Raw genomic sequence first — 21,685 nt, forward strand, 5'->3', positions numbered from 1 at the left:
GCATCCTGGTAAGTCACCTTGCCAAAAAAAACAGTCAGGTCCCCTGAGCCCTCCTCCGTGTAAATCTCATGATACTCTTATAAATCTCAGGGGGCACTTAAAAGCATTCTAGCCAACAACATCAAAGAAAAAGAGGTCACCTGCAGCATATGTGGACTCAGCAAGACTTCGGAAAGGTTTTATTTGTGGACAGGGGTTATTTGCAAGGATTCTGCAACAAAATCATCTGCCTGTATCTCCTCTGCAGCCTGGAACTCCATTTTTGTCTAGTGTATATAGTGAAGGGGTGAAAGAGATAAGCCATTTTCTCATCCTTAAGCCACGTTTTTTCAGCTGAATCTTTAGATACCACTCTGCAACCATAGAAACAGATTGACCAAAGCACACTGGATTTTTATCTAAGTAATCATTTTTCCTTATCATGGAAATAAACTGAAACTAGCAGCATGTGAAATTATCTCAGATTCAAGTCATCTTCCACTTGAAACAAACCTTTGCTCAAGATCGCACAAATGCAACATTGCAATGTATCTGTCTTCTGCCCAGTGTGGGAAGGACGTAGCATTTGAAAATCTTACATTCTTCAATCTGACGTTTAAATGTTTTTGTCTACTGTTTTCCTCCCTCATTGAGGAAGCTGAGATAATCTGTGCAGGCAAAGGTAAAGGAGGTGCTATCATTTCATCAAGGACAAAGGATTGTTTTAGCAAAGGCCTTTCGTATTGTTAAAAAAAGAGTAATGGAAATTGTCACAGAGTCTGGGCTAAGTTCAAGACAGAAAGGATTAATAACACATCAAAAGCCCTATGTAATAAGTATTAATACTGTGCTCTGCATTTTGACTTTAACTGCATTTAGATTTTCATTTTCGGAAGTACTCAGCAGCTGAGACAGAGGGAGCAGTTTGTATTTCTCAAAGCACTGTTTTAGGTTGCGGCAAAGACAAGGGGATTTGGGTACCGGGGCTCTCACTCAGCTCAAACTTTTGCTCTTGGCTGAGAATTAATTGCACTTTTTTTTTTGCAAAGTTACATGTTATATGCTAGAACGTAGTGTTATAGCAAGGGGTGAGTTCTGTAACAAGCTCCAGAGCAGCAGAATTACAGAAAACACAAAATGTCAAGGATAAAAGTCCAACAAGGGTTTCCTATATGCCTTTGTCAGTAAAACTATCATTTTCCCTTAGGGTGTCTCCAAAACATTGCAGTTTCACCACTTTCTGAAGTCTAGAGAATTATATATGTCATGGACCCTGTACATCACAAACAGGTATTGATGTTGTTTGCTGAAAGACCAGACTTGCTTTTTGCTGTATCTTCTCAGCTTTTAATCACAGCTATGTGTCCATGATAAAATCCAAATAATTTTTATCCAAAATGTACAAAGTAGTACATTTCTTTCACAAGGGTTAAGAAACCATGAGTAAATGTCAACCTACTGAGAGAGTTCCAAGAAAAATGGCTCAATTTCTCAAATTGCTACATTAATGAGAACTTTGCAACATAAAAATAAATGTTTAATATTGAAGTATTGCATGTATAGAAGTGAGCGGATGGAATTTATCTTTGTTAAGTGCCGACATCTGTGAATTCATTTCCACACAGGAAATCTTTAACTGGTGACAGTTAATTGAGAAAGGCAGAGCACGGTATGAATTTATTCCCAGTTTCTTCCTCTGTGGAGGAGCAAAGCCAATAGAGTGGCATTATTTCTTCCTAAAGACATCTTCAGTAGCCTGCTTTGCTTTGATTCATTGCTATTCAATGCACTTTCTATGCCTTCCAGTTTCACTGTAGCTTTAGGTAGACAGTAAATCAGCCTCACTCATTGTACACAGTTAATTGCCGATCTGTGAGACAGGACTAGGAACCTGACAGGTGATAGGCACCAAGCGAGTAGTAGGGAGTGTGGAAGGATTGGATTTAGGTAAGGGTGGGAATGGTAGTAACTAGGATGGTCCAAACTTTTGTTTAACAGAATTCCCAGCATTTCTGTTTGAGACTGATCACAGAAAAAAAAATCCTCGTTTGGCAAAGCAAGGGATATTGTTGGTGTCTGAACATTCTGCATTGCTTGAATTGTTCTCAGAAATAAATGTCATCTCATACCACCATGCCAACATATTTTATTACAATATAAAAACCAGGCTTTAGAGTATGCTTTTCCCATCCCAAATCAAATAACTTGGGGATAATGTATTCAAAAATTCACAGAAACACTTTGGTACCTCTGTTCAGCTTTTTGCCCCTAAATTGTGTGCAAAAAACATACACAATTTTAATAAACTGCTTCTCCAGGGGACACAGTTGATAATAGAATCTGGATATATCCTGCCTTCAGCCAAAGGACGGCCACGGATGCTGACAACGATATACTGTTTCTCCTTCTCAAGTTTTAAATATAGCTGTTTTGATTTGTTTTCTGTGTTACTGAATTAAAGTGCTTCATAAAGTGGTCTCCAAAATTGCCTGAGCTAGCAAAAGGAGAGGAGGTGGGCTGCAGAAATGGGGACAGGGTTTGGAAGGACAAGCAAGATTTCCCTCCCTGAGCAGCATTGAGACCCTCCACCACCCGGTGTGCTACAGCCCCTACCACTTCACCACCTCAGCCCCACCAAGAGGGACTCCAGTTCTGCTACATTTGGTGTTCCCAAAGGAAATTCATGGTGTGAGGAATTACACCACCAGAATAAGATCCACAGGTCTGAGCAGCACAGAGACAGCTAAGCTGGACTCTTACCTAACATTCAGTTTCTGCTTCACCTTAAGAGGGATGCAAATCCATATCTCCACTTTAAGAGGAGAGACCTAATTGTCAAGCCTGTTGGCATCCTTTAGGTTACAGAGCTGTGCTACAAACACCAGAGACCGGGGCAGGAGGCATTCAAGTGTGATACACATGCAACATAAATACAACTCCCAACAGACCTGTCCATACAGAAGCTCAACACTGTTCTGGCTACCCAGGCTACAGTGCTCTGGCCCCACTTCATACACAACATATGGCCTGGGTAGAGTCAAAACTGCTTGAGTCACAACCTGAGTTGTGTTGATTTTCCTGGGAGCAGTTTTCCCTGTGTGGTTAATAACAGGGCATGCTTTGGCTCAGAGAAAATGCTCTGAAGACTCCACCTTGATCTCTTTCCCTTCACCAACACAGGCAGTTATAACCAGCTCTGCACTCCCAGCTGCATCCAAAGTGCCAGCACTGTTGTCATTTATTCAGAGCCCAGATCTCTCTCATAAACAGAGCTCCCAGCTGTGACTTGACATTCAGGCTTCCAGTTACAGCAACCCTGTCAGGAGCAAATCTCACTTTTACCAGCACCATTCGCTGCTCATCAGCAGTGGGATCCCTTATTCCCTGGGTGAACCCAGCTCACAGGTGGGGCTGCCGGTGGGTAACTGTTTCAAAGGTAGGAATTCCTCCACCACATCATCACCTCCATCATCTTTCCAAAAAGTAGTGGCCTGAGAGCCTCAGTCTTACAAGGCACCATGTGTCTTCCACTCCTGCGCAAGGAATCCTTATAGGAGATGATTACAGGGTCTATCCTGCCCCCAGTCACTTCTTTCCTGGGTAATACAGCAGCACTTCTCCCATCTCACCTAAATGCAAAGCTTCAGCAATTGAAGTAGCCCCTACCCAAAGCGGAGTCTGCTCAACAGTCACAGAACCACCGCCTTGATGGATTTAGTTTTTAAATTCTCCTTCTGGCAGCAGACCCATCAAAAGCCCACAGAGCCACAGGAGCTACCTTAGCACACTGGCTCCACCACGCTACAGGAGACGTGCTGCTGTTGCCTTATGTAAATCTAAGCCTCTGTTTCAGACCAAGAAAGCTAATGTTAAGTTTCTAAGTGAAATTAATCCATGTTTTGGGGGGTTTATTTTCAGCGGGAAACAATTAGTTCTGATAACAACACAGCAGCACCTAAACTGGGAAAAGTTACAGAATTTATTACATGGCGAATGCCAGAAACAGACTGGATAACAACAGGCACTGACACAGTGTTTTCATTGCTAATAGCACATCAGTTGGCCTTCAACTGCCACATTCTGAAATGCCAAAATCTGTTTGCACCTGAAGCTCACCTGCAATGGTCAGGCCTCTCCTGCTGTCCGTTCAACACTGGCACCATCTGGTTGAGAACCAGAAAACTCCTCTTTAGAAGGGCTGCAGAACAGAGCTGTGAAGCTTCATGCAATCTCAAACATGAAAGCACAATGCTTGTATGAAACAAGGTAAGAGAGATGTCTCTTAAAACTTTTGCATTTTGGGCTTGTTTTATGACTACTTGAAGATTGACTTGATTTTTCAATACAGAAATAAAATGCTCCACTTTGTAAATTTAGAACACATTTCTTACATACAAACATTTTCTTTTCTCCTTGAGTAAAAAGAGACAGCTTAAAAGACAAGTTCCCTGTGCTGGAAGGCTACAGAAAGTTCACTTTCCATATTGAAGTTTTCTCTGACTAACCTACACAGAAAGCAGAGTTAAAACTCTTTCCTGCCTCAAAACTCAAATATTGCTGTCTTGGCATCAGACTGAAAGAACCTAGCTGTGATTAATGCACAGTGAGACAGCATAAGATTAATTTCACACATCCCAGAAGAGCAGCTTTTGAAGATGTATGAAAAGCTACATCCTATTCACAAATTCTGTAGAGCAAAACATGTGCTCAGTCTTCTCATCTTTACCTCAGCAGATGTGCTGCTCCTAGAAGGCAAGACAGCTCTGCAGAAATAAAAGAGGTTGTTGACACTGAAAGGGCAGAATACAACCAACATTTCCATGTGAGCTAGTAAAAAGCAAAGTGCAGCTGCATAAAGTTTCCATACCAGGGAAGTCTGTCTGGAGAAGGTTGGGTATAGACTTAACAACAGAACAAGGCTAGAGGAAAGGGACTGTCCCAGAAAATGTGAGTGAGCTACAGGATTCCCCCCAAGACATTTTTTTGGAAAAAATCAAGCCAGGAATTCCAATATACCTGCCAGAAGAAATTAAAATTGATGTCTCACCAGGAATGTAACCCTCGTTTCCAGCTGAGGCTCAGCCTGCCCTGTGCACTCACTCTGTCTCAGTGCCCAATGTAGCCCTGGCTTTATTCAGTGACATTTGGAAAACTGGTGTAATAATACCACACATAAAGACATTCACTAACAATGTGTCATTTACACCAGAAATGAAACAACTGTCTCAAAGGCTTACAAAGCTTATACTTGATATATGTTTCACATTAATCCAGCAGGAACAAAGCAGTTTGAGAGAGGCAGGTTGTTCTCTACCAAATGTCATGATTCTATATGGCGGCCAAAAAAATATGAGCTCAATTTGGTGCACCAAATACATGGCAATGAAACATGAAGAATTCCCCACATATGAGTACCAGAAAACTGAATTGTAGGTTCCCACAGATTCCCCATAATTACCTCTTCAAAACAGTTGCTTGAAGAGTACCTTTTCCTTAAGCTGACAGCCAAACAGCTATGGGAAAGGAATACAGACAGAAAGGACAATAGAAGTGTAAAGAAAACACCATTATTCTTCCAATTAGAAACTGAATCAAAACCTTAATAAGAGTTCCCTGGAACTGGAAGAAAATAAGCAGTTCTAGAAAACATGCAACAGTGAGAATAACTTTGTTGTATACATCAACCCTAAAGACAGCCATTATCTTCCAACACATACTTAACTTGAACACAGCTGATGCACGCACCTGACCACGACCTTGCGGCTGGCTGTGTCCAGTCACCTACACAGGACAAGTTGGTGGTGTTGAGAGTGCTTGATCAAGGACAGTCTTTCCCACCAGAGCAAAGATTCATGCTTCTGGATCTTCTTGTGAACTTCGGGCAAGTAAAGTATCTGCACAGACAAGAGAGCTAAACATTTGGACTATGGATAATTTGGATAAAGGTTCAGATTTTACATGATCCCGTACCATCAGCAATGCCTTCATAATGGAGGTCTGATGCTGCACAGCAGGTGGGGCAGGTGATAGGCAGAAGAATCAGCATGCTGACAACAAACTGCATGGTATCACATTTTCCTGAAGTGAATGTGGTGTGCTGGAGAAACTCCCTGCTCCAAGGGAGCCTTCTGGGCAACTGAGTTCACCTGCTTCTAGGGAGATGGATCCCTGGCCCACCTCTGCTGTGAGATCTGCCTGCTTCTCCACCTTCGCCAATATATCCAGAGGAATTGGGGATAGATTTGCAGTTATCTCACTCACGGACATGATTTTGTCCTGAAGATGACTGCAACACTGAACATGATACACACCAAATGCTCCAAAGTACATGGCTGCTAAAGGGTGTAAACAAATCAGTAGTAGCCCATGCCTCCAGGGGCTTTCTGTGTGAAACAGAGTACTGAAATGGCATAGCCACACCACAAGTCACAAAGGCACACATAAATAATAAGCCCAAATACATACTGCTTTAGTCAAGGGGCATGGGTAAGCTGTTGTCTGGTGCCAACTGTAGTGAGTTTTTAATCAACCCCAATATGTAATTAAAGATTCATTTTTAAAGAAGGAAATCACAACATTTTCATTAATAACATAATCTGTACCAAATACATTCCACAGCTGTTTTCTGAATATTACCTTAAACATTACATTAGGATGCACAGTACTCAAATAAGGTATTTCTGATACAGCATTCTATAAAGCAGAGTATTTTGTGAAAAACAAAAAAATCTTATTGTGGCATGTTAACTCAGATGCATTATTTTCAGATCACAGCTCTGTCCCCATTACATTACAGGAAGAATGACAGGGTTATCCCCAATCCATACACCCAAAGACTAACAATTTCACATTTTCATACAATGCACACATAGGTGTCATGCTCTAAGGTACACCATTACCTACTTCAGAATGAATCAAGCAAAACCTTGGATACACTATAGCAAACTGTAGCATAAATACCTTGTTCCATCTCAGAGAGAAGTGGAATCTTGCTATGAAATACCAAGCTGACCATCTTCTTGGTAAGATGCTTACCAGACTCCGAAATCTAAGACCCAGCAGAAAAATAACAGAAAGTTACATTCTATACTTGCTACTAACTCCTACACTCTTAATACTCCTTTGGTGATGGCACTAGGAATGTTAGTGCTTGCTGCATAAATTTGGGTTTGTTTCTTTTGAATGAAGGCAACCATAATGCATTTTTGATTATCAATTCTGATTATCTCCCCTCCTCAATGACTTAACAACCTGTTACCACCTCACACTTTGCATTGTGCTTTACTAAGGTGTGGAAAGGATACTGTTCAACTTCAATCTGGTAGCATGTGAGTAACTTGCTGTGCATGAGCAGGACCTGATTTACCCACATTTGGGTAAGTCAGGCAAGGCCTCCGCAGGGAAAAAGGGCTATTGTAACAGGACAGGCAGACATTTACACAAGACCAACTGGTTGGTCCAATTAGTAGATCCAGTTGCATTTCACAGTTACCTATTCATTACGAGAACTATTTCTCACAGAATAGGTGCCAGGGACTGCTGCAAGATGCTAGATCATCACTCTTTACAAATTCATTGACTAACAGAAAGTACCTGGGAAGGTGTAGCTATTTAAGCTAAATCAGAACAGAGTGGAAAAGGAGCTACACATCAGCCATGACTGTCCCAGCACCAGAAATGCTCATATTCTTTTTAAGTTTGACACAGCTTAATTTCCCAAATGATCTTGTGGTTAGCCTTCTTTACAAAGTATACATACTATTCCATTCTTATACAAAAGAAATTCAGCTGCTTGTGTATACACAGACCTTGACAGCAAGTCCCTGAAAGAACACCAGCATGAAACGACACAGCTAGTACGCTCAGAGCACTGATTTAGCTGAAGGCCAGGAAGTCTTTGCTAAGAAAGGTGATCTGATAAGTTAAAGTTCTCAGCGAACTTGTGTACTTTAACTGAACCTGTAACATACAAATGGGATAATCAGTGTGACATGCTCTCATACAACTTATTAGTTATATTCTGGTTTTAAAATTGTGTCATATAATTGCTGTATTTAAATGAAGCCATCCAGTATAGAATTGAATTGCTTGAATGCATCTTCACTGGTATATAAGGAAGCAGCCTTGTTGGATGATACATTACCAACTCTTTCCAGACACTGAATATACTCAAGAATATAATTAAGACACGAGTGAGATCACACAAGGTTTTGGTAATTATTTTTATGTTGACTTTATAGCTTTTCTGGTTTCTTTAGGAAACTCTTGCACAGTGAAAGGAATGAAGAATTCCAGAAGAGAATTGACATCCTTCAGTTCCAGACTGTATTCCACTGCTATTTTCTCTGCAGTCCATATTTGAGGATTAAGTTTATGATTATTTAGAAGTGTCAGAGCCTCCACAATGGAAATTTTGCCTTTGGAAACTTTCTTAATATCTGCATCTCCCAAGTGGCCTAGTTTTGTAAGTCTCTTTTCCTCGTGTTTCTGTGGAAGATGTTCACCACCTCCATCTTTTACCTAATTGTGGGAAGGAAAACAAAAAGAGCTTAACAGCAGTTCTATTTACTGTGCTTATTGTAGCAGCCAAGCCATTTTCCCAAATACTGCATTTTCTGTTACCTTTCCATATTTTCACAGCATTAAAACCCCAAAATAATGCTTGACCAGCCTTGCTTATTGACATCACAGAAATTGTCAGTTCTTCCGCAGGCGTTCTACATATGACGTCAACCCCACCCAGCTTCTGAAAAGTTACCATCTACTGAACTCTGAGTGTTGTACAGACTTACCAGGCCTTCATACAAGCCATAGAACCATAGAATAATTAGGGTTGGAAAGGATCTTAAGATCACCTAGTTCCAAACCCCCTGCCTTGGGGAGGGACACCCCACACTAAACCATATCACTGAAGGCTTCATCCAACCTGGCTTTTCAAACCATAGGTGTTGGTAGCCAAATGTAAATGCACGTAACCTAATATTTGGTACTGACTCATGGCAAGAGGAAAATAAATCACACTACAGACTGGTATCCTTCTGATACCACTGGAAATCTTTTTCATAGTTTCCTCTCCCTTTTTTTTTCAGATTTTAGTTTTGCAACTAAAAGATATCTCTTCTTTTGCTCTGTTTAAAGAACAAGCTTTACTGGACAAAAAGAAATGATTCTGCAGCATCATACAGAGTTTAGTTCCCATGACTACTACAGTGTTCAGACATGTGAATTCTTTCCTCTCAAGTCATTTCCAAACCAGATCTGCCTTTCCCATATTGTCTTTTATTAATTAACCAGCAAATGACACTGGAAAAAGAGAGAAAGAAAACCTTTCTTCAAGTTAAGAAAAGTCCTTTTAAAATGATGAGTCCATAGCCACTGATCAGCCCAGACACCCTGTATTAACTCACAAGCTGAAAAAACTGATGTGGATGCTACAGCATCTATAATTGCACACCCATTTCTAAACTACAGAGGATGTCTGATGATGCTGCCAATTCTCCATTTGTTTCTTTTACTTTGTGCTTGAACTGTCCCCAGATAATGAGCAATCTTTCAAGTGTCTGTCCCTGGGTATCTGCCACTTCAGGACTTAAATATTGGTGCTTTTCCGCTTTCTGCAGACAGACCTAGCATCAAATATACACATATGTATGTATACATAAATATATGATGCACAAAGTATTCAGAATATCATAAGGAAAGGCACAAAGTTTTTAGATGAAGTTTTGTCCACCAACCTCCATGCCAACACATTAATCACACTCTTCCTAACAACTGCAAGCAGACACACCACAAGAGCAAGACTTAAAATAGCAGCAACCTCAGAGAAGACATGGAATCAAGCACTAAGATTGTTCCCCTTTCGGTTTTTTCCTCTCTCGACAGGCTTATAAATGAATACTGAAAGAAACTGAAATCAGACCTTCGGCACTTCAAGACTAGAGCCCTTAATGCTATTATGAAAATTAATGATAGAGATTACCTGGAAACTTCAGGGAGACACTGCAGAAATCTCTTTGAATTTTTGAATACTTTTAGTCTTGAATACAAGGTACTATGAAAGTGGCTAATTAGGCTCAGGAATATTACTGCTGGATGATTACAGAATTCTTGTTACTGAATAAAGCAACTAGAGTAAAGCGGTCCAATAATGCAACAGGCAAAATCCACAAGCCATAACGTAACATGGTGGAAAAGAGGAGACTGAACCCCAGTCTGTATTATGCTGGAAGGGGTATGCTGTGCCTTCCAATTCAAAGACTGCGGCTTTTGGCAATGAGGAAACTGATCACCAAACAATCCAGAAGGCTATGCAGAAAAAAACCCCTAGCTATGGCACTTCCTCAGCTACATTAGGAAAAGTCTCTGCACAGCATGACATTAACATCAGCAGTTAAAGACTCGACTAAAATGTCAATGTCTTTGTCCTCTATCCCATCCATGCTTCCACAGAAGTTCCAGTCTCTACTAAAAACCCTGTGAAAGACACCTTGCAAATTCCTGTGCTTATGCAAAGGTTGGCCAACCATCCTGCTGCCCTAGGGGAAGCAGAAGTGGCAATCCAGGTGAGAAACAAAGTAAGATCAACAGCATGTTAAAAAGGAAGACTGTGTAGCATTTAAAAACTTGTACAATCATGATCTGTCACATGTTCAAGACTCAGCGTCAAACACAGTCAGTGCTACTGATCTATGAAAGAATAATGAAAACATCACTTTTATCTTTGAGCAATCTAAGCTAGTGTGAGGTGACCCTGTCCATGGCAGGGGGTTGGAACTGGGTGATCTTTAATGTCCCTTCCATCCCTAACCATTCTATTACTATACATATAAAAAGGTAGCTTTTCAGCACTAACAGACCATTTCCCTTCCTACAGAATTGCTGCCGAGTTTGAAGACCACAAAGCTGATGCTAGGATGCCTCCTGCAGAGACACATGCTCACCCGCACAGGTGAATCTCTGGACTGGACATAAACATCTTTTAACAAGGTGAGGAGCCTGTCGTCCTTACGATAAATTTCTTCTTTTATCCCGGGATGGTCTAAAGGGAGAGGAAGGAAGGTAGAAGGCAGGTCTGAGTCACACGTTTCACTGTGTTAGCGCTGCCAGGTTAACGGCTCCCTCAGCGCCGGCGCCGAGCCGCACCTCCCAGCGCTGAGGAGCGCTCTCCGCGGAGCACACCCGGCCCCAGAGCCCGCCCCTGGCAACCGCCCCAGCAACCAGCGCCGCCGGCTGCGGCTCCCAGCGTGCCCCGCGCGCCCAGCCGCCCCGCGCTCAATGTCACCGGCCTCGCGCCGCACCAGGACGCGCCACGGCCCTGCCGCTCGCCGGCGCCCCAGCATCCGCTCTGGCCCTTCCGTGCTGCAGCCCTGCACTGGGCCCACAGACACCGCTGCCCCCCCGCCCCGCCGGCAGCCTCCGAGGCCAGGACGCACCGGGCAGCTCGTCCAGCCGGGAGGTGGGGTGCCGCGGTGCGGGCCTGGGCTTCTCCCTGCTAATCTCGCGGCGGGCCCGGTTCTCCACGTTGAAAGTGCGAAACACGCGGGCCAGCCGTCCGCCCATCGCCGCCGCCGGCACCCCTCCAGCTGCGCCTGCGCGGGACACCAGCGCATGCGCAGAGCCCTGATAGCGGGGAAGAGTCTGCGCTTGCGCGCTGCTGACCGGTAGCGGGTGCAAGCAGACCACTGAAAATCGTAGGGGAAATGGGGTTCGTGAGGAGTCGGTTTTCCCTTTGATTTTAGAGAGAGTGCCCCGCGGTGTTTTGTGCTCCGCTCGCTCTTGTTGTGGTCTTTCTATCCGCGCGGGTGACCGGAGCGCCCGGGGAACGCCCCCCACGCCCGTGGGAGCCGGCCGTTACATCATGTCGTAGCTATCGCCGCCTGGCTTATCTGGGGGGTTGTGGCCGGTGGGAGTTGGTGCAGGAGCGGAGTCGCACTGAGCCGCTGTTGGGCTGGTGGCAGGGATATATATGTGTGTGTGTACGGGTAACGCACTTCATCCGCTTCTGAAATCTGAGTTTGTAATGGAGTAAGGGTAACACGAAAGTTGGGGGTGTTGTGCCTCTTACTGTCGCTGGCGCGTACAGCATTTCCTTTTACGAGCACCTCACTGGTTCATTAGGTGACAGAAAATTAATTTTGTAAGCAGATACCACCTAGAAGACACGCTCCAGATGGAAATCTGGAGAATACCCCAGTACTGTCTGGGATCTGTAGGCTATGCAATGTTATGAGGGTGCAGTCGCTCTCTTCCAGCCCAACTATGAGAAAGGTAAAGTTGTAGAGAGAGGTAAAATTGCTGAGATGGAACCGACAGTTTAAAGATTTAAGAAAAAATGTAAGCGTGCAAGGACAGAAATTCCTCAGAGATTAAGGAAGGTGAAAAAGCAGCACTAAGGACTCAGCCTGTTGCCAAAAGCAATAGAATCCGGTGGTTATGCATGTGATTCTGGGGTCGGCCAAGCCTCGGAGGGCGTCTTGTCAAAGGAGGTTATTAGTAGCTCATTAATTATAGCTGGTCTGTGATTGCTTATTAGCCAATAAGTAACTGGTTTATGGTTTTAAGTCGTGTATGTGCTGTTTGCAGATTCTTTTAATTCATGGTAATAGTTATGAATGAAGTGATCTGGAGTGGGAGTGGTAGTGAAGGACAGAGACAGGACCCAGTTTCTTGCTGTGCACTTTTTCAGGAGGAAAACACGTTTTCTGCCCTTGCATCCATCTAGGCATGCTTATTACTGTGGGCATGCAAAACTTGCCCTTTCAGAACTTGGTCTTGTCCTAGTAGCATTATTTAACAATAGCAATTGTAATGTGGTAGTTATTAAGGCTACAGTGTACTTGAATACTGCATACTGAATGACAGTGGTTTCCTTAGAGAGAAACCAAGACAACCTGGTGGGTGAGGAAAGCCAATTAGATACACAAAAGCAGAGACAAGGTAGCATAAGCATGATCTATGCTGGATCTCTGCCCTCTTGGGGAATCCTAGTGGTGAAGTTTCTCCTCTTCTTCATTTTGAAGGCTCACTGGCAGCAGGAGAAGGATAGAAACATGACTTTAATTTATGTTTTGTGGTAATAAACTTACTGACCCTGTCTTATTTTAAGTACTGCATATGTAGTGATGCTAAGAAGAAAAGTGACATTAGTGGAAATAGGGACATGGATGCTGTTAAGAGCTGCTAGACTCTGAGTGGGGCAAGTTCAATTTAATATCAGTAGTCAATTGCTGAGTAAAGGTATGTTCTTGAGTACAGGATTTGATGGTTTTTTCTTTTGAAGTGGTTAGCCTGTCTGGTGCAGCTGTAATGGTAAAATTCACACGAATGTCTTTGGTGGTTATAGACCTTTGAAGTGAACTTTAGCATTTCTCTGAGACATATCCTTACTGTCTGGCTGTTGATGTAAGCCACTGTGCCCAATTTGGGAATAAAGATCCTTCCTTCAAAAGCTAAGAACTGCCAGCTTCTGGGATCAAACTTGGGAAAGGGCTTATGTCTCTGTAAAGCCTGAATGTGACTAACACTGCTGTAATATTTACTGACAGCAAAATAAATTCACCAGAAGGCAGTCAGTTAAAAATAAAGAGTGATGTCATGTTCTGCCTGTCACTTCCTATCACTGAGGCTGGCACAAGGCTGTTCTTTTTATGTCTGGGGAAGCATCAGGAGTACAAGATTTTTATTCTGAAGAATCTTTCTTAGACTCCAGTGAGCAGAAGAACTATTTATTCTATATATATTTGATATAAAAATAATCTATTTATTCATATTTTGGTATTTTGCCAGTGTGACCATATTGATATTAAATATCAGTAATGAAGAGCTTGGATTCTTTTAATTTTTCATATAAAGTATCTGCAAGTGTGATTATAAAAAAAATGAATGTGTAGTTCCTCAAAGCATAAAATCACGTGTATTCAGCTTTCACAGTGTTACAAATGGAATGCATTTTTCTCAAACCAGGAAATTCAGGAGCCTGAATTCTTCCAGGGAATTTAAAAATACCAGAAGAAATAAATTGGTTCTCAAGTAGCTCTTTAAGAAAGCAGGCCATGAGAAGAGCATAGACTATCCAGCTGAGTTCATCTATACCAGCAACTTGTTCTCAACAGTGGACTGCATCAAACACATCAGTGAAAAATACTGTGCTCGTACAATACATGTCTGCCATGGGCTGCCACACTAGATCTCCTTTTAATCCTTTCACACCTGTAAGAGAGAAATTTCTAAAGCTACTGTGCACCTGGAAAATAAAAAGTACATTTGTGACCATTCTTCAAATTTTGTGTTTCACTTTTTCATCCTGGTTCTGATTTTACTTTGTGTGTTCTTAATTATTCATTCTCTTCTAGTTCTGTAGCTGAATGGAAAATCAAACATGTATTTTGCTAGTCAACTACCATCAAAAGTTTGATTGGTCTACTGAAAATTCCCTTTAGAAAAGGGAGAATAGGAATGTCTGGCATTAACTTGTTTTGCTGTGAGGTTCTGGTAAGGTTTCTCTATTGTTTTTACTGTGCAGGTGAACAGGAATCACGGTATTAATCCAGATGGACAGGTAATATCAGTGAGATAAGAGGGAATTTTTAATGCCCAATTTAAGAGTTTTTGAGAGGAGGCATGTGAGGTTTGCTGTATAATTTATGGTCTGGAAACAACCTAGAGATTTATAGCAGAGGAAAATTACAAGTGTCCTTATACAGCAGTGGCATAGGTTTATATTTGATGCGGTCCATATTTTCTACCACTGTTACTGCTTTCCTCATATATTTGTTGCTCTTGGTTCATAATTTGTCAGTCTAAAGGGATTCTCTAGCAAATTCATGTGTAATTGGGATGCAGGGAATTGAGTCCTCTGTCCTGATTACTGGTTGCCCAGTAAATACAATGAGAGCATTGATCCATTTGTTCCTTATCTCATCAGTGTTAGGCACAACCAGAGAACACAGCATTAGCAAGAATTGATTATGAGCCAAGCAAAAATGTCTGTCCTGCAACTTTGTAAAGATGACCTCAAGAAAGATGGACGTTATGATCACTGCTGCTTTCAGTGATTTCTGGTTGTTCTGTTACTTAAGTTTGTTTCTGTATTACTGGCTTCAACTGATCCATCTTTTACTGGCTCCTCAAGTACCTAGAAATACTCACAAAGCTTTTGCTTAATTGCAGGCTGTGATGAGTGTTGCTGAACAATTGCAACTTTTCAAGGCTAGGTGGCTGCAGTGCTTTATGCAAGGGAGCTTGGATGAAGTTTATGGAGAATTTAGCAAGCTCACATTTACAGGCTCACACACCAGCCCAGACAGGTCATTAGCCCTTGTCAGGTGACATTAATTTCAAAGACACTACATTTAAATTCTTGGGATTAACTGTGGCTTGGATTACTTGACGTCATCTTTCAGAATTTTCCTATCTGATTGTTGTATCTTAATTAGCAGATTACTTTGACTTGGAAATGCACAGTAGGAGCCAGCATATTTGAGAATGAGGCATTGGACTTAACTAATGAGAACTAATGAGAATTGGACTTAACTAATTATAGCAATTACAAGTGCATTTCTACTTAATTTTCACTCATATGGGTCAGATCCTCATGCTCTTTTCTCACTGGCAGTGCTATTTGAGATCACTGACACTGCCATTCCTTCCTGTAACCCTGGCTTCTGTTCATCTCTGTTGCTAGAGTAAGGGTGTAGGAACTCTTCAGAGCAAACAGTATCAGATACCTGATCTGATTTAATAAAGGAGTCCCAGAACTTTTCTAAGCCGTATCAGCTACTGATGGTTTGACTGATCCCACAAAAAGCTCCCACAAACATGGGAGGAGAAACAAAAGGTATCCAGTAGGAGGAGTGTGAATACCTTGAACAGGTATTACCTCCAGGTTGGTTGGGTGTGTGGTTTGTTTGTAAGAGGTTGCACTTTGCACCCCGGTAGTGTCTCTCCAGCAGTCACAGAAACGGCTGTACTGGCTGCAGTGAGGAGGAGGTGAACCAGCAGTCAAGAAACTGGTGAACTGGAGGGGTAGCTCATGTCAGGCTGCCTTCACTGATGCACCAGAATCACACAAGATTAATACCATCCCTTTGGGCCTGAGAAAAAATGTTTGTGGACATCCTGTCCTTCCCCTGATGTTTTTTTAAACTAGGTCAACATGTTTCTTTACATTGTGTTTGCTTTACTCTGTATCTATCTTTTTCTGACTTAAGTTTATGTTACACATATAAAGGTCTGCTGTGGAAGTAACAAGTGAAAACCAAGGATGTACAACTCCCTTCAACCGTAAGCACATTAAAAAAAAAAAAAAAGAAAAAGTTAAACCAGAATATGTTGTTGAGACAAACACCTCTTAGGTTGTTTTTTTTTCCTAAAAACCAAAATTAAAATCACTAAATTATATTGAGTGAGAGTTACATGTTCTTTTTGTGGAAAGCCAACAACTGTTCTAGTATGGGGCATATCAGATACTAAAGTGCTTTGCAACCATGTGGTCTAGGCAGAGAAGGATCTGTTCCCAACTCTGTCATTGACCTCTCAGACCATGGAAATTGTAAATAACAGGCTAGGAAGTTCTTAGCATTTTCTCTTTTTTTCCAAGAATGTCATGATCTATCCTGAAAAAAAAAATGGCAGAATATGTTATTATCAGTAATATGTGTGAATAAGGTTGTTATTAAGAATAGTTTAACTTCTAATTGAAACTTTAGTAAGTCAAGAGTCACCAGTGAATGTAATTGTAGATTTTTTCAGATGTGTCCAGCTTTTAGGAAAATCTGGTGGGAACTTCAAGAAACCTTAAGAAAAAAACTTAAGGTATTTTTAGTATGAATACTTGCATCTTGTAAGTTATATGACATTCTATTACAGACTTTTGATCTAAGGGAGATTGAAGGTTTTTTGGAAAAAGAGATTTCTTTTTGTTTTTGTAAGCATAGGCTATAAAACCCAAGAGAACTAAAAATGTTTGGTTGTCATGCCATCGGCTGTACTGCAAAGAATGGCCATGGGAACGCAGTGACAACGTAGGGAGAGCTGACTGTATGCAGTAGTAGTAGCCATGATTTTACTGCACTGACTCTGCAGTAGCAATCTGATGGTACAGAAGATAGCCAGTATTCTGGATCCATCCACCAGCTATCTGCTGGAATAGTCATTATCTGTTTTTTTTCATGAAATACAACTCATAGAAATATATAATCTAGATGTGCTGGTAGGATGCTCTTCTACTCTCATTTAATATTTTTCTCTCCCCAAAGGATATTTGTATTTTCTCTGTATGCTTTTAATTTATGATCATGCATAAATATTTATATAGGTATGATGCATTTTGTATAGAGAATTTTCTTACATAATTTTGTTATCTGTGACTTGATGTATCATGGGATTGAATTTCCCTGCTTCTATAAGTAGTTGCAGAGCCAGTTTTATTGATTCAATTTACACATTGTGACTAAAGGGTTACAACTGACAGCCTGTAAGTAAAAGCTTTGAAGTAAAGCGGAATATGTAACATGGTATTACCAAAAGCTAAACTACGGAGCATGATTTGAGAAATACATCATATTGATGTAGCATTTAGTCCAAGGAACAAATGACAAACCATCATCTAACTTTTCTGAGATATGCAGTCACCAGTAGACTTACAATAATCAAGTCTTGCTGTTCTGGCCCCAAATTTTTCTTGAATTTGTGATTGCATTCATTTTTGATCATATTTTAAATAGTAACTGCTTAGGGGCTGACGTTAAAACATAAAAAATCCCATTGACTTCAGTAACATTTATATAGAATGGGATAAATAGAAATATAAAATTATATGAAAGAATCCAAGGCTCTAGACAAAAATCTACATTTGAAATGGATCCAAAATTCTCAGGATTGGGATGTGATCCAGTGAGGGTCAGGGAGGAAAGTCCTAAGGAAAGATTTTTATAGCCATCTACTGTTACCTACTACATGAGTTTTGTTTGTCCCACAGGTTACTCTGAAATGTCTTGTGGAAGCCATTACAAGAGACACTGTTTTAGATAGCATATATTCTTATTTCTTATTGGGGAAAAGAGACTTACTCTCTACTTGCTTAATTTACTGCAAAAAAAAAAAAGATTTTTTTAATCTGATTTAGGAATAAACCACTATGGATTATTGCAGAACATTGCAGAAAAAACGCCTGTTGTAACAGGAGTGATGTCCACTACAAAGGATTTGGTATACACTTAATGCAGTAGTAACCATTAATGTATGTAAAGAAGATCTGGGGTTACATTATTTCACATAGGAAGATATAGTTAAGACAAATAATACTATATTATTTTAGTTAATTTTGCATTATTCCTAAATAATGTATTTTACGTACAGTAATACAGAAAATCAATTACACTCTTACATTTTCATTTATATGTATCATAAATTACAAATACAAATTGTGTTGGTAGAAAATGCTTTGAGAAACAAGAAAAGGTTTCAATGATACCAACATGTGACTACCAGTATTAAAGTTCAACTAGAAATCATTACTGAAGTTAGAGGGCCCTTTTGTGTGTCTGTTCTTTCCATAGCATCAAAAATCTGGGGGCAGCATGTGGGGAACAGATGAATTTTGAACAATCACGTTTACTAATTATATATGGAGATACAGTGACTAAATATGTCAGTGTCAGGTTCCTCTGGGGGCTACTAAAATAGACCATTAAAGAGGTCCCAAAATATTTAAAGTACTACCTCTAGGTACTGAGCTTTCATTTTTAGATTGTATAATAAGGACATAAATAAGCTCCAAAGCTCTAGCATTACAACACAGACTGAGATTTAGACTCAAAGGCAGAGTTCCTTCTCTATGTAAGGTGTCTTCAGGATCAAGATGAAGCTACTGCACATTCCTATATACATAATATAATACAAAAACAGCATTCTCAAGAATAAGTTTAGGAACTCCGTAGAGATTAACATACTTTTCGGTTAGAAAATTAACATTGAAATGGTCAGGATTTCTTTGGTTGATAAACAGTTTTTCAGGATGTCTCATGGTTGGGTTTTGTTTGGTTAGGTTTGGTTTTTTTAATATGGATTAAGGAATTCTCCACAGAAGGCTGTAATGTTGAATGATAACAAATGATAAATTTCACATGCACAAAACTGGTAGAATCTGTTTCCAGTAAGTTATTGACAAAAATCCCTCTGACCACTCTGTGGGATCAGGCCTCAACATCTATCAGCAGTCTTGAGATGAGGTTCTCTGCTCTACCTATAAGCAGCAAGAATCAAATATCTGCTGATGGCCTTTGAATTACAGCAGCCCAGCTTCCCTTGCCAGAAGTACTGCCAGACTCTTCCAATAGTTTGTGACATAGGTCAGTTTCACCCGTGTGTAAAATCTCTTGCAAGACTATAGAAAATCTCTCTGCAGGGCATCTCACCTTGCAGCATGGGGAAATTCAACTCTCACCCCACCAAGAACTGAGATTTTAAGATTCCTGCAAACTGCTCCTACACCCTTTTTTCAGACATCAGGTGGAGCATGAAAGTGACTTCTTGTTCCTTAATACCTTAATCTGTTTGGGAAATATGGGTGATCTTGTAATGGTTAATTGCTATGATGATGTAGTGTCTTCTTCTGTTTCTTGCACTCCTGTGGATGTCCATCCTTGGGCACAGGGCAGATAAGCAGAGCTACAGCCTGTTCAAACAGGAGACAGAAAAATGTTAAATTCAGAATCTGTTCTAGCTCTCTCTTCCAGTGCTAAAACGTGGTATATCAGTTACCATCACTAGCAGACTGCAGCATACTCCATTCAGAAAAGGATATTCTCATAGAATAAACTTTATGGTTCAGACTGTCGAGGATACCAGTAAGAAAGCTAGATATATTTTTCTCTTTTTACTGAATAGATGATGATGACCATTGCCTAGGGTTTTTTTCTGTTGCTTCACATGTATTTTGGGCTCTTCCATAATTTCCTAACACAGGTTAGAAAATGGAATGGAAAGTAACACAGCAAATTTTGAAAAAGTATTTGCACCTTTTGCTAAAATGACCTTTTTTCAGATGTTTTGTCTTTTTGAAGCATAAATTAATAAGGTGCCTTTTTTTTGTAACACGGTGTAGAAATTGAAAATAAAGGGTAAAAGAACAAAGTATAGTAAGCTAATGTATGAGTAAAAGCTATTATGAAAAATATGGAAAACGATGCAAGTTCTTGTTTCCTAGTAATAGTTAAACTCTGAAAGGTTTAAATGTTAATACTTCTTACAACTTAGAATTTTATTAATGAATTACTTCTGTTTCCCAGAGAGGTTCATATTTATGTTTTCTTTATTGCTGTTGTATATTGAGAGTTGAAAGACAACAGTATTCGTTTTAACACTACAGTTATAGCCAGCATTTCTGATTTTGCAGGTAATTTCTATGATTACTTTTCTGAAGGATTTTCACGCAATATGCATAACCCCTTTTTCTTCTGAACACAGCAGAGAATAAGTCATAGTTTCCATATTCAGAATTTCAGGCCCCCCACCAGGCAACATTCAGGCACACACACACACATACACAGTGTTGTATGCTTTTGTTGCTTTTATGGACAGGAGAGTCTGTTGTCGTCTATAGCCCCTGCTGTCATAAACCAAATGTTTCATTTAATAACTTCCATAATCTGTCTCGCTCCCTGCTGTTTTTTGTCTCAGATGTATGGAGCTCCCCTGCAGACACCTCCTAACCCTCCTGGCTTCAGACCAGATTGTTCAACTTCCACTCCAGGCTTATCATTCTGGTGAAGGATTTGAGCAATGAACTCTGTGGCTTCAGATTTAAAAAAGTAAAGGTATGTTACCATATCTGGGATGGAAGTAGGTTATCACTCCTACTAACCTTAAGTAGGATTTAGACCTTTTCATAGATCAGAGAGGTACATCTCTTGAAAGTTAGATGCAGTCTGCCTTTTAGTATCTCTTGCACCGTTTCTATCATATAGTAAGTCAGATAGGACTTTCTGAGCAGAAAATGTGCACAATGTGCCTGGTTCTCAGAGTGGAATCCATCATCCTGAAATTGCTGTACTTCTTTTGTGTGCCTAACAGGAGCAATTTAAGGCTGCAATCTAATAGCGCATTGTCTCTAAAGGAGAATCCTTCTGCTAGTAGCTCCCCCTCAAACCTCGTGCAAGAAGGGCTCCTCTGCCTGCAAGGTAAGCCAGCTCAACTCACTGCCTGTGCAGAAAACCATTGACTTTTTTTTAATCAAAGTTTTCTATCTGAAACATAAAAAGCAGATTATAAATTGATTCTATATACCAGCAAATAAAACAGGCCAATGATCATTCTTTGATCTACAGGTCAGTTAGCACATGAAGTCTACATCAATATGTATAAATCTTTATTGTTCCTTTTTGTCCATAGTGTTACATACTGTCCCACAGCTGATAGTTACTGCAGCCACATTCAGATGATGTTAGTAACCTTTGTAAGCTCTTCTCTCTTTCAGTTCAAGTCTGATCAGGTTAGCCTAAAAACTGCTGAAGATATAAGGGCATAGCTGTATGCTCTGATATTATCCCTGCCATTTATCAGTATTCAGCAGAATGAAGTGTGCTGATAAAGTAGCTTTCTTGCCTCAGGTATAATTACAATCTTCTTGTAACAGCAATGCTAAGTGATTATAATTGGGGTGGGGTTTTTTTTTTGCAATCCCAATCAAGACATCTATGTCAGC

The 21,685-nt window shown here is 40.5% G+C and overlaps 1 protein-coding gene across 1 annotated transcript; it reads right to left on the reverse strand.

The window, feature by feature from the left end:
- Nucleotides 1-6,478: 6,478 nt before the first annotated feature.
- On the reverse strand, nucleotides 6,479-11,559 carry NDUFAF4 (NADH:ubiquinone oxidoreductase complex assembly factor 4). The gene is made up of 3 exons (XM_005145097.3): nucleotides 11,415-11,559; nucleotides 10,923-11,020; nucleotides 6,479-8,499 (listed from the first exon to the last, which is right to left on the reverse strand). Exons 1-3 carry the CDS (start codon nucleotides 11,539-11,541, stop codon nucleotides 8,203-8,205), a joined length of 522 nt encoding a protein of 173 aa, XP_005145154.1. The 5' UTR covers nucleotides 11,542-11,559; the 3' UTR covers nucleotides 6,479-8,202.
- Between the last annotated feature and the right edge of the window lie 10,126 nt (nucleotides 11,560-21,685).

Source organism: Melopsittacus undulatus, chromosome 3, assembly GCF_012275295.1.
Source record: "Melopsittacus undulatus isolate bMelUnd1 chromosome 3, bMelUnd1.mat.Z, whole genome shotgun sequence".
NCBI classification, from domain to species: domain Eukaryota; kingdom Metazoa; phylum Chordata; class Aves; order Psittaciformes; family Psittaculidae; genus Melopsittacus; species Melopsittacus undulatus.